General features: G+C 32.3%; 1 protein-coding gene across 3 annotated transcripts; it reads right to left on the reverse strand.

Moving 5' to 3' along the window:
* Nucleotides 1-2,788: 2,788 nt before the first annotated feature.
* On the reverse strand, nucleotides 2,789-7,147 carry LOC100267567 (eukaryotic peptide chain release factor subunit 1-3). Of its 3 annotated transcripts, none has more exons than XR_009464967.1 (3): nucleotides 7,020-7,147; nucleotides 3,849-5,333; nucleotides 2,789-3,259 (listed from the first exon to the last, which is right to left on the reverse strand). XR_009464967.1 is itself a non-coding variant. In XM_059734693.1 (2 exons), exon 2 carries the CDS (start codon nucleotides 5,293-5,295, stop codon nucleotides 3,982-3,984), a length of 1,314 nt encoding a protein of 437 aa, XP_059590676.1. In that variant the 5' UTR covers nucleotides 5,296-5,333; nucleotides 7,020-7,147; the 3' UTR covers nucleotides 2,789-3,981. The 3 variants fall into 3 exon arrangements, 1 of the variants encoding a protein (XP_059590676.1); XR_009464968.1 differs by lacking the exon at nucleotides 7,020-7,147 and adding an exon at nucleotides 6,824-7,019; XM_059734693.1 differs by having other exon boundaries at nucleotides 2,789-5,333.
* Between the last annotated feature and the right edge of the window lie 6,699 nt (nucleotides 7,148-13,846).

Below are 13,846 nucleotides of genomic sequence, written 5' to 3' on the forward strand. Positions count from 1 at the left end.
ACTAAGAAAGAAATGAGAGCTTTTTGATCAAGAACAGGTAGGTAGGCTTTGAATGCAATTGTTCTCTTGTCAATAAATGAAGAGGAGCTCTCAATTTATAGGTTTCTAAGCTCGGGAGTCAAAAACAGCAAAAGGCAACCTCGTCCGGTCGAGTTAGGGGTCGACCGGTTCACTAGCCATTGGAGCATTTAATGTATGACAGGTTACCGTTGCCTCAACCGGACCTCGACCGGTAAAGGAATCACCTCGACCGAGAAGAGAAGGCTACTGGGAGAGAGAGAAGGTTTTTAACCTTCCTCGACCGGTACTCGATTGGACGACCTCAACCGGTCGACCGGTTCCTCAATCGATTGACCGGTTGGTCTTAGCCTCGACCAGTTGAGACTTTTTGGCCCCGAAAAACCTATTTTTTGATTCCTTTATTTTCTAACAATTAGGCAAGGTCTATAGGTGAGTTAATATGCCAATTTTGAATCAATTTGCCTAAGGTATATTTGATAAAACTCGGGTTTTAAAGAAAATCAAGTTTTAAAGAATAAACCAAGTTTTCTAAGATAGATGAAAAGGTATGAACATCCTAAGTGCACTCATGCTATCATCTTACATTCATTTCCTATGATCTCAAGTCTTCCAAGCATCTCGATCTTGTATCCATTTGGTCATTTGATGAATTTTCAAGTTTATACTTGAGATTCTTAAACATTAAACCAATTAGTTACTTAACCATGGTTTGTTATCATCAAAACCCGATTAGGAGAACCCTTGGGCTAACAACTTTAATAATAAATTATTTATATTTAAACTTAAAAATATAGTATTACTTCAATAAACATAAATTGGTAAATATAATATAATAAATTAATAATCTTCAAATAATAAATTATATGACATACAAATAAGCTATAAAATTTTATAATTTATGAATTTAAGATATTTAATTTGTTATTTTTTAAGATATTAATTTATTTGTATTATGACAAATTTATCTTTATCGAAATAATAGTATACTCTTAAGTTTCCATAGATAGATTTTTTGACATAATTAGTTAATGAAATTAATTAGAAAAAGTTTACTTCAAAATATAATTTTTAGTAGTTTCATCAAAGTCACAAAAAATACCCACTAAACATCTATATGCTATATATATATATATATATATATATATATATATATATATATATATATATATATATATATATATATATAATTTCATATGTCTCCACAAGGAGAAAACCTATGGATAAATTTGACATAATATAAATAAATTAATATCTTAAAAAAACAACAAATTAAATATCTTAAATTAATAAATTAAACAATTTTATCATGTAATGTAGAGCTATAAATTTCTAATAGACATTATCACAATTGAATTTGAGTTTTGTTAATATTTGTTTTTTATGATGTTAAAAGGCACACCCAGGAGCATCTCAACTCAAATACAAACCTATTAGAAATTATAATAAGTTGTCCATTCTTCTTGGAAAAGATCGAGCAACAGAAAGTCTTGTTGCAAGTGCAAAAGAAAGACAACTTCATTAGGCCTACGAACAAAATTTGGATGGCACAATTCCATTAGGATCATCACAATATGGAATCAGAAATATAACATTTGCTTATGTTGAAAATGAAGCAACAACTGAGACATATTTCTCAACTGTAAATGCATTTGTTTCTGCACCAAAGTCAAACAAGGAAACAAAAAAGCGAAAAGCAAAATATGCTAACATTGTAAGTGCACAATTAAGGTCAATTAGAGTTGGAATGAAGACTAAAATTATTTTTTAAAAATTATCTTGACACTTCAAGAGAAATATATATATATAAAAGAATATTTAAAAGTTTGACCTTCATGTGTTAATCCATCTCCAATAATAATTGTATGGGTACTATTGGTGTAAACTTCTTATATTACATAAGGCCCATATCACTTTAATTTAGGTTTGATAGGATGTTAACTCCCACTTGATAGATTTGTATTTACCCTTTATGAATCACACCTAATATATTTTTTCTTACTTTGTTTCGCTTAAGAAATAACTAAAAAGTAAAATATTTAGATTATGTTTAATTCTTGAAAATTTTGAAGAAAAATATGAGAGAAAGAAAGTAAAGATGCAAAGTTTAAAGAAAGAAAAAATAAAAGAATAAAAAAAAATTTAAATTAATAAATTATTTTTAAATACTTCTTCAAACTTAATTTATTTTCTTATATTATATAAATATTAAATAATTTTAAAATACATAAATTTTTAATTAATTTTTATTATATTTGATTTTTTTTTTCATAATGAAACCATACATGAGACAAGTACTTTCCTTAACATTTTTTTTTCTTAATACTTTTTGGAACCAAACATAGTCTTAGCCTTAAAGATAGTTGTTTGCATCTAAGATCTTGGAATAAAATCTCAAATTTCTAAACATGGTCGCACTTTCTCGAATCAACATCTCAAAACATTGAAAACATCATTCATCTCAAGATTTGATCGAGGCGTTTTTGCACATTTTAATCAAATTTTGAGTCATCAACGAAGAAAAAAGGTATCAATAACAACAATAAAGACAACAATTTTTAAACAGGAAAACTAAAAAACTAAAAAAAATGATCCAGTTCCTTACTAAAAGTGTTTCAAGATATCAACACATGCATACACACCAAAAGAACATGAGATAAATCAAGACATAGTAATCCTCATGTTTTTACCTGAGAAAACCATTATTTTGGTCCATAATTGCATCAGTCAGTGCTTAGCTTGTAAAACTCTTCATAACAGTTCATCGCAGTATACCAACAAACCATTTTATTAAGATACTTCCTTCCTCTGGGAATAGTTCAGAGAACCCCAACAAAGAACATCCCAAATCTTGGGAATAGTTCAGAGAACTACAACAAAGACAATCCAAAATCAGTCGATCCATCTGCTGATCATTCTGCAGAAGAAGGGTCTTCTTATTTCATTCTTAGTGGTTCAGAAACGCATTGAATTCGCTGTATCAAGCCACATTCATAAGTTTCGGAACTAATATGTATGACATTGTTTACCAGGAACTCCTGCAACGGAACAACTATAGTATAAACCTTTTACCACCATTCATTGTTTCCCCAAATATTGATGCATGTATCTGCGTCTCTTGGTCCAATCAACAACCACGCTGATTTAAAATGAAAGCAAGCTTCAAAACAATCTCCTCCAAGCAAAAGGGTTAGAAGTAATTGATATGTCCTGTGTCCTTCCAGCAAGACAATCCTCAATGCTGCATCATAAAACCCACATATTATCACCAATTAAACTTGTTCAAGCTTTAAATAAATATGGCAACCTCCCTTAATTTCAAAAGGGCAATAGAGAGAGATGCAATTGAAATATGAGTGAACCACTGGTGCAGGTAAGGATCAGGCGCCCAACCAAAACACTGTGTCCTGAGTTGGGCTTATCTTGATGTGATGGCAGGAAGGGTAAGAGAGGGCGTATAAACCTTTGGGGACAAATTAAATAAAAAGGAGAAACTCACAAATCAAACCAAATAGCAAACTCAAACAAGTCTTTTCACCACTTGAAGTTTAAACCAAACAGAAAGAGTAAAACCATCATCATCATGAACAACCTAAAAAAGCCCTAAACTCAGTTTTTAAGGAAGATTTTGTTATAGAAAGTATTTGAAAATTATAATCATATATTATATAATGGATAATGGTTGGGGGCCTTGGTTTGCACTGACTTCAACATGCCTGAGTTGGAGACCTGATTAGTCATAGTTAAAGGAAAATTCTTTCTCCCTGAATAGTTATAGTTCTATTCCATATATTATTAGATTTATAGAGGAAAAGTTCAAAGATTAGGACCTTGATTAAACCTCCATGAAACTTTTCGGGCATCACCATAGGAGCAGCTGCAAGAAGCCTGAGATCTCACACACCAGTGCAGGCATTTTACCCCATCCCCCTGCGCCAGCACTGGGGAAAAAATGATTGATTGCTAATCTGAATCCTCATAATTTTCTCCATCATCAGAAACCTCATCAAATAATCTCATATCCAGCTGGTAACGAAGGATTCCACCTATCCCACCAAATCCTCTGCAGAACTGGGATCCCTCTTGTGATTTGTTGGTGACGAACTCAAGTGCACAACCAAAGCGCTTGTACTCATTGGCAAACCACTCTAACAGTGACATTTTTTCTTGAACCTCCAATTCAGCCGAGGTGGCTGAATCCCTGAAGTTGCTCTGATCAGTCGCTTGCTCCTTGTTCAAGTGTTTTATGACAATCTCAGTTGTATTGCTGTTGTTCAACACGTACCTATTAATATCAAGATTTTCCCACATAATCAGAATCTCAACAGCACCCATCTCCAAGGCTTTCAGTGTGTCATCAACACCAAAGACATACTTCCCAGTATCCCGGCTGATCTCCTCAAAATATTTGCCTATCAAGCGCTTCTCCTGAATGAACTTCACATTGGATAGGATCTCAGATGATAACTCTATTGCCTGATTGAAACCATTTTCTCCTCCATAAGAAACATCCACTACATTCAGTAGTTTGGCCTGAAGACGGGGATCAAACATGTCAGACTGACTCAGCTCAGTTTTGAAATCAGCAGAACCAGCAAGTATCAATCCTGCAACATTGGGCTGGCTGGTGGCAGGATTTATAAAAAACTGTGTGGCTAGCTCTGCTGTCTTCCTCACATAGTTGTGACGCTTCTCCATTCTAAGACGAGCAAATCGAAGTGCTGATTGCCCACCTCTTCCATGTTTTTTTGGAAGGTCAACAGTAAATTTATGAAGCACCTCTCGGGTGTTGCCACTTAATGTGCCAAAAAGGGTACCATTTCCATCCATGACAATAAAACCAAACTTGTCATCGGATTCTAACAGTTCATTCATATCTTCTGTATGGAACTTGTTGTCACATAGGTAAAGAGATGCATTAATAGGCCTAAAAGGCTCAAAATCAATTGTCACCTTCTTATCCTTTCCATCTTCAGTCACAATGGTACCTGTATACAGCACAAGTCCATTAGGAGGAACCTTGTTGTACAGCTTCAGTCTCTGCTGTGCAGATGTGATTGCACCTAAAACAGATTGACGATTGACCCTGCTTTTAATGTTTGAAGCAGTTCCAAACTCATCCCCAAGCATCTTAGTAACTCTTGATATTTGATCACGGGGAGGCATGACAAGAGATATCATGCTAGTGCCATTGCCTCTAGCAGCTTCCAATGCCTTGATCAACTTCTTGATCTTCCAGATCTCAATGTTTTTATCCGTTTCATGAGCATCTGCCATTGCAAGGTACAGTACTAACTGGAAACTAACAAAATTGCCTGCAAAGACGGCACAACATAAACTCAAAATTGGAATTCTAGTAGTTCCATGACAAAAAGAAAAGAAAAGGGGTTGCAATCCTAACAAGGTTAGTGGCCAACAATAACCATTTAACAAGTACAGAAGGAAAACTGTCTGTGGTTCAGGCAATTTACAATTAGTTATGTTGAATATGGAAAACTGGAAGAATGCTATATAAAATTAGTTTTATACAGAATTTTAGATGTCAGAAGTCAGGTATAGAAAAAAAAAAGACCACCCCACTCATACAGGAGTAACCCCATAAGATGCATTTTTTTAAGGATCATTCAGCCAAAAAATTCAGGATTTCACAAAGGAACCATGCTTCACTATCTCAATAAAGACATGTATACGCGTTTTATCCGGAAACAAAAACCTTAACAAGAATACAAATAACAGCCTAATATTCCAAATATCATGCCAGCAACTGACGAAACAGATGGGGGGAAGGGGAGCAAACAGTATTGAATTAGCCAAAAGTATTAGGACATCAATATAGTACTGCAGAGGCTTAATCCTAACGCCTCCTCAAGTCTAAATTATTTAACTACATAAAGTAGTTCTTCAAAAGACAAAGGTATAGAATTTTCTTTTCATTTTTTTTTTTTATAAAAAAGACAGATGTAGATCATGCACCATACTCTAATTTTTAAGAGACAAATAAATAAACAGAACAAAATTTCCAAAACAATAATAGTCCTTTACCCAACTTGTAATATGAATTACACAAACTTGTTTGGGACTAATAAATCATCCATAACGATTAAGTTTCTATGGTAAATGGGTTCAGGAACAAAAGGAGACAAGTGACTGCTCAATCATCCTTTTCGCTTTCAAACTCTTTCTTTGCCATTAAAGAGGATCAAAGCCACTTGTAAAACAACACAATAGTCATGGATGACTTTAAGATAACAATTGGATGCCCAAATTTGGCATTGGATTTTGAACTTTTAAACCTCATACTAATATCTCTCTGTTGCTATTTCAAATCGAATTAAACTGCACTCAAAGATTCACCAAAATAACACCACTGGTTTGGCTTTCAATTTCAGTCCTGAAATTTAAGATTCTTGCTTTTGTTAATTCAGTAGCTTTTGTCGATTTGTGATCAATGAAATTTAAATTCATTACCAAATCCATCCCTGTATATAAAGCAATCAGAACAGCTTTGGCTTTGTCTCGAAAAGGATCAAGAATCGAGTACTCAAGCTTTCTCATAAGTTTCCACAAAACTACTATTCAGAATTCGAAAAAAATTTCAGGTATTAGAAAATTGCACAAGCACAAAATTTACCACAGCAAAACATTACAAAAAATAAAAGACTACAAAGAGCAAAAGGATATCACATAACAAGTTTCAACAGATCTACACATCGCTCAATACAAAAAGGTTTATTCTCCGTTTGGTTGCCAAGAAAATGAAGGAAATAGAAGAACACACAACCGGAAGGCCGAACTCGGCTTTAACCTTAAGCGATCTTTAGAAAAAAAATACTCAAACGTGTTCCGGTCGTTATTTCAATTTGATTCAACAACAACAACCATATCATCTGTATCCGGTTTTCCAACGTTTTCAGGAGAAACAAACAGATTGGTATTAAAGTAAAAAAAATAAAATAAAATAAAATAAAAACCAAAGGAGTTTGATATAGAAAGTAACTCACCAAAAGCAAAAATCGAATAGAATAGCAGCGTAGAGAGAAACAGAGCCCTCGCCTTTCCTCACTCCACCACTCGTAGTCTAGTATTTAAAAGTCCTTGAGTCGGTCTCCCAGTAACCAATTCAATTCATATACACCAATGCTTAAACAGAAAAAGTTACGTGTTCAAACGGTCGACTGATGATTCATTTCTATCCATAATATCACAAATATATCACTTATAAATTATTAAAATTAAAATTAATTATAAAAAATTAAAAATCATTAATATTTATTTTTATCTTTATATTATCAAACTAAATCATGCATAAATAAAAACTTATTAATATTTTAAATTTTATTTTAAAAAATATTTGTAATATGTAAATGTGAATATCTTGAAAATGGAATAAGCTTTAATTATTTCATTTTAAAAGTTATATACTCTAATTTATAATTTTAAAAAATATTCCATTATTTTATTTATATTATTTACATATTTAATATTTTAATTTTTTTTTCCATTTATATTATTTATAGTACTTTATAATTTTAATAATATAAAATATTCCATTATTTATATTATTAACAAGTCATGTTGAATATATAATAACTTTTGGGATGTATATGAATAAAAAAAATTAGAATATTATTAACAAGTCATTATTTACGTAGTTGTGGAGTAAAAAATTTTTAAAATTTTAAAATAAAAAAAATAAAAAAAAGGAAGCATGGGTAGAATTCATGATTGAAAATTTAGAATATTGTCCTTTTGTCAACTAGCTAAGTTTAGTCAATTCATAATATGCTATCTTATCAAAGGTAGGTTAAGTAAGAAGTCCTAGGAAGAATTGCATGCAACTAACTAGTCCTAAGATATGAAAAAGAGTAATACAAACATTCCTTATAATTGGTATCTGAGCCCTAAGTTAGGCTTTGAGCATGCTAGGATCCTTTCTAGATTGTGCTAAATCCATTTTGTAGAGGTTGATATTCATTTCATGGCCACATGGATAAATGTATGGATGTGTATTAATATCATATGATTAAATATGATGATTATGGTTGTGAATTGTTGCTTTTGATCTCATACATGGGTTGTACATGTAGGGAAACCCAAATTACTCTGTTCCCAAGCCCTCGATCATTAGGGTTCTAGAGCTCTTTAGATCTAACATAGTGGAATATGACAATAAAAACCATAATATGTGCTAGATCTCCATGTTAAAGTTACATACCTAAGAATTGGATGTTCCTACATCGATTTCTTATGGTGAATAGAGTAATTGAATTTTGTGATAGTCACTAAAGATCTTGAAAACCATTGATCTTCCACCTGATGACTCCTCCTTGAGTCTATGCACTGAGATGGTCGAAATCTCAACGTCGAGGTTAGGGTTTTCTCTCTACATTATAGGGAGAGGGTGACAAACGTCTAAGAATCTAAAGCTTAAACCTTTAAAGAGATATATATAGGATTCTCACATGCACTTGGGTCACTTAATATAGCCCCAAAAAGGGTCCTAATTGATTAATTAACATAATAGGACTCCAATTAATCAAGTAGTTCAATCTAGAGATATCATTCACTAACTCCTATGCAACCTTATATAATTATCAAAGCATCTTTATGCACATAAGTGAACTAAAAATTAATCTAACCCTCATAAATCATGTCATTAAGGTATATGAACTTCAACAAGGACTATTGGGACTCATAGGATAGTATTAGCTCTCTCAAAATCCAATTATGAAGTTGCCTCAACATCTCATTATAGAGAGTCAACTATACTCTGGTACTCTATGTATATTATAATGAAACACTAAGTGTTCAGGTTTCGTGATCTACTATCTAGTATATATAATTCCCCCATGAATCGATGTTCATAATTTAATAAGATGAAAGTTATCAATCTCTTAAGATTATCTCTACCATCCTTGAGTTATTAGTCCTCTTATTATGTAATCAAATGACATACTCTAACTTACAAAGAGTATTTGGCAAATCCTACTAAATGAATTACTACAATACTATAGATTTCATGATCACACATCGTTAGGATCATCCAAGATGACACACTATCTCAAAGTCCATGAGATATCATGTTGTCCCTATTGAGAATACTTATTGTTATCGGCTTCTATCAACAATGACCCAATTCATAAAAAATATATGATCACTTTAAGATATCACCTGTAAGTCAAAGCCACCACTAACTTTAGCACAAACTCAATATTCTCTCAAGGTTGAGAGACAATACAACATAACAGTTTAGTGAAGTCATGATTACCTAATAACTTTATGTCATAACTCATTATAGGTCTTATCCAATGTGTAACTATCACGACCCAAATTTCAGGCGACCCAAAATTTGGCCCATGACCCTAGGTCAAAGGTTTGATCCTAAGGGTTCCTCCTATTCCATGCTGGCAGTCAACCAAAACACTCTAAATTTTTTTTTTTCTACACATACGTCCCACTAGAGTTCTCACCAACTAACAATATCCCAAAAACTACTAAAAAACAATAAGATTTAATAATTATCATTATAGTCCAAAAATAAAAGTTCACAATTAAACAACTTAATCAAAATAGGGTCTCATTACAAATCCATAGTTCATAGTTACTAAAACAAGTCCCAATACCACAAACACAATAAAAATGACATGCTCCACTAGGCCGCTCCAGGAGCATCCTGAAGTCCTCCCTGCCCCACCTATGGATCCTCAGGAGTGATATCTGCATCTAAAAAGATATAAAAATGAAGGGGTGAGCATTTCACATTGCTTAGTGGGGTGCCTAACACCCAAGGGATAATGGGGATTACTAAGTTTCCAAAGAACACAAAAGAAGCATTTCAACAACATTGATCAAGTCACATAAATTAATCTCTATAATTATACACAATTCCACAATATTTAACAATTAAATGAAATGCATATGAACGTGTGACACACAGTCATATAATGCACTGTCATTCTCAGGCTTTCACCAAAAGATATGCGTCCATACCAAAATACAATCCCCATTCGGAGTCTTCTCGGGGTAAACTTTTGGGTCTTTCACCCTAGGGATCTTTCTCTCTTCTTAATTCGCATCACATGAGCTTTTACTTTTCATCACTATTTCTTTTCTTTTTTTTTTCCATTTCATACACTTTTCACAATTTTTATCATTTTTTCACACAACCATGATGCAAATGAATGTCATGAGGTTAATTTCTCTCATTCATATGTATCACCAATATAATTGGAATTACAGTCATGCCAAAATTCCAAAATTTCCCAATAATTTCAACAATTCCAACAATCTCAATAATCCAATATAATTAATTTTCCACAATAAAATTTTTGAAAATATTTCAACAATTTCCCAAAAATTCACATATCAATAAATTTGAAATTATACCACAATTTCGGAAATTTCCAACAATTCTAATAATTTCCAATAATCAAGTATAATTAATTTTCCGCATTAAAATTTCCGAAAATATCCCAACAAATTTTCAAAAATTCACATATCAATAAATTTAAAATTATACCATAATTTCGAAAATTTCCAAAAATTCCCATAATTTTTAACAACCCAAAACAATTATTTATCAACAAAAAAGAAATTCCTGAAATTACAAAAATTCCAAAAAAAATCCCAATCATCCAAAAAAATTCCTACAACATCAACATTACCTACTTAACTCATAACGACAAGATTTACAATTTTTTTTCAAGGAAAAATGCATTTAATTAAAGTTTTAGGGTTAGATTCCCCTACCACAAATCTAATAATTCAACCGTTAAAATCATGATCGGCCACTCTCTCGTTGAGTAGAACACCTCCTCAAAATTTGAGTCGAAACGGATGTCATTTGGTCGTCCAAAGTTCCGGCAACCAATAAATTTCTCCACAGTCCCGTGAGTCTCCTTCGCTGCCACTTTCTCCTTCTTTTTCCTTTTTTTTTTTTTTTGTTTTTTGTTTTTTTTTTTTTTTTTGTTTTGTTTTTAAAAGCCCACTTGCTTGGCCCTTTAATCCAGCCACAGCTTAGGCCCAATATCCAACCTTTTGATTTTCTTTTCTTTTATTTATTTTCATTTGCTTTTTTTTTTTTTATTTCCAATTTATTTCATTTTTCATTTTTTTAACAACACAAATTAATTTATTAAACACCAACCCAAAAATTTAATTTTCTCAATTTTATTAATAAGCAAATTAAATTTAATTTTTACTTAATTAATTCACTTTTCGTTTTCGTTTTCGTTTTTCGTTTCCGAAAATTTTCAATTTCTAAAATCTTAAGAAATTTTCTACCATAAGACTGGCGTGACACAAAATTTTCAACTCGCCTAATTAACTAACAAAATAATTTGAATTTCACCAATCCAAAATTAACACGTGTTCTCCAAACACTTTTCTTTTTTACTTTTCAACCATCACTCAAAAGAAGACTTTTCAACGTGGTAAAAAAAACCCGGTTATTATAGTAACCATACACATTAGTGCATTGATCATCATGAGAACTCCATCTCAATAGCCAAGACCAATCATCCCTCCAAGTAGGAGGTAGTTCACTACAACCTCAAATGGATTACCTAAGTTCATGATCCAATTGTGAACAAATCATCTACTTGCGAGGAACCCATGACCTAGATCTTTTGTGCAACTCCTAATGCACTCAAGTCATGTACAATACAAGACATGTTAGGCAATAATTTTCATAAAGTATAATGCGTGAAATAAGGATAGATAAAAGTTAAACTATAATAAATAATAATTCCAAATCTATTACATCATGTCATACTTTTAAGGCTCTATCTTAGCAATCTCCCACTATCTCTCAAAGCATAATGCTATCAGAGTAAACTAGATACTCAGTTAAAACTTATGTTATCCATATGACCATCAAAGATTTTCCCTATCAATGTATTACTTGAGGGATCCACTAGATTTTCCACATAAGGTATCTTTTCAACTGTCACGCCACCCCTTTGTACTATCTCAACACTCTACAATACAAGCACATAATCCCTCGTTCTCCTAAGATACTTGAGTATATGCTTAGTAATTGTCGTGATTTGGATCTTGATTTGACTGATTTTTACTCACCATATCTACAATAAAACAAATATCCAGTCTAACACATAACATCACATACATAAGGCTACCCATTGCAAAGGCATAAAGTGTTGCCTTAATGCAATTTCTCTTCTCATGTGTCTAAGGACACCAATCCTAAGAAGGAATGACTCCAAACCTAAAAGGTGGCAAACCCTTCTTATAGTCCTACATTATGCACTTGACCAAATTCTTGTCAGTGTTAATGACATAACACAATTTTCCTATTCTTGCAGTCCCTAAGGCCCTTAAAGCCAAGAATGTATTGTGCTCATTCAAGATTTTCCATTTATAATTGAGTAGATAACCAGATCTTGATTAATGACGATATCCCTACATCATCCCCAATGAGTAGACTGTCATCTACCAAAAAAAATCTTAGAGCACTACCATGCTTCCCTACGCCTTCTTGTACACACAAGGCTCTTTGTTATGAAAATATTTGGTTGCATCATATAGATGTTAAAATCAAGATAATCATTCAAGAATATTATCTTGATATCCTACTATCATATCTCATAATTGAGATGCACCACAATGGATAGGAGTACTTTGAATTTGAGTATGGCCACTAGTGAAAAGATTTCCTATAGTCAAAATAATGTTTTGAACAATAACCTTTAGTTACAACCTAGACACATAAATTTCAATCCTTCCACCTATTCATTTGTTCCTCTTGTAGACTAACTTGTATCTATGGGTTTTATCTCTTCAGGTGTTTCTATAGGTGTTGGAATTGAGCCCTAAAAAGTATGACATGATGTAATAGATAAATATTTATTTATAAATGTATTTATTTATGTTTATTGGTTTTCCATTTATTATCCTTTTTTCATTAATCGGTTATTTGAGCATACACATCCAACATCACTTGCATTGTACATGACTTGGGCGCATAAGAAGTTACATAGAAAATCCAAGTCATAAGTTCCTTGCAAAGTGATGAGTTGTCCACAACCAAGTCGGATTTAGGCAATCCATCTATGACTATAGTGCACTACCTCCTAATTGGAGGAATGACTTATCTTAGCTATCAGAATGGTGTTCCCATGATAAGTACAGTAGTGTATATGATACAGACTGGACAGGACCTACATAACCATTAAAGGCACCCGAGCTTAAAATTGGACAAGCCCACTATAATACCTAGTAGTAATTTAATAGCAACAATAAAAACCTTAATTATCTTAGTGCTTAACCTTAAACATATTTAATTAGAGGTTATAACTAGTTTAATGATAATCATGTTTAATTATGAATTAAACTTTGATTATGATTAATCATTATTAATTAAAGGTTTAAGGACATGTATTAGCTTCATGGGGGTTAAGTTTAATTAAGAAGACTTGAGGGGTTAATTGGTAGGTGTTAAAGCATAAAACATCACAAGTAGGGTGACTAAAGTGCAATTTAGAGAATGTTGGTTAGTTGAAGCCTTAGAGCTTTGTCACCTCGTGCTTGCTTTAGGATTCTATATAAGGGTTGTTAGCCTTCATTTTCAAACCCATTTTCTACAAATATTTGGTGGATCTAGAGAGAGAAGCTAGAGAGAGAGAGTGAAGGAATCAAGGTCAGGAAGAAGACAAAGTCAATGATTTTGGTAGATTTAAATTCCAAATAATCTTTTGAAGCAAATTATTGGTTAAAGTTTGTTTGAAAATTGAATTTAATTAGTTATAATCATGTTTAAATTATAAATCGAAGTTAATTAGGGTTTTAAGTGCTTTAATTTAAGTATCTT

The sequence above is a fragment of the Vitis vinifera genome, chromosome 18 (genome assembly GCF_030704535.1).
Source record: "Vitis vinifera cultivar Pinot Noir 40024 chromosome 18, ASM3070453v1".
NCBI classification, from domain to species: domain Eukaryota; kingdom Viridiplantae; phylum Streptophyta; class Magnoliopsida; order Vitales; family Vitaceae; genus Vitis; species Vitis vinifera.

What these genes read in the sequence shown, in the direction of transcription:
- LOC100267567 (XM_059734693.1), bottom strand. Translation starts at nt 5,295, where the DNA reads ATGGCAGATGCTCATGAAACGGATAAAAACATTGAGATCTGGAAGATC.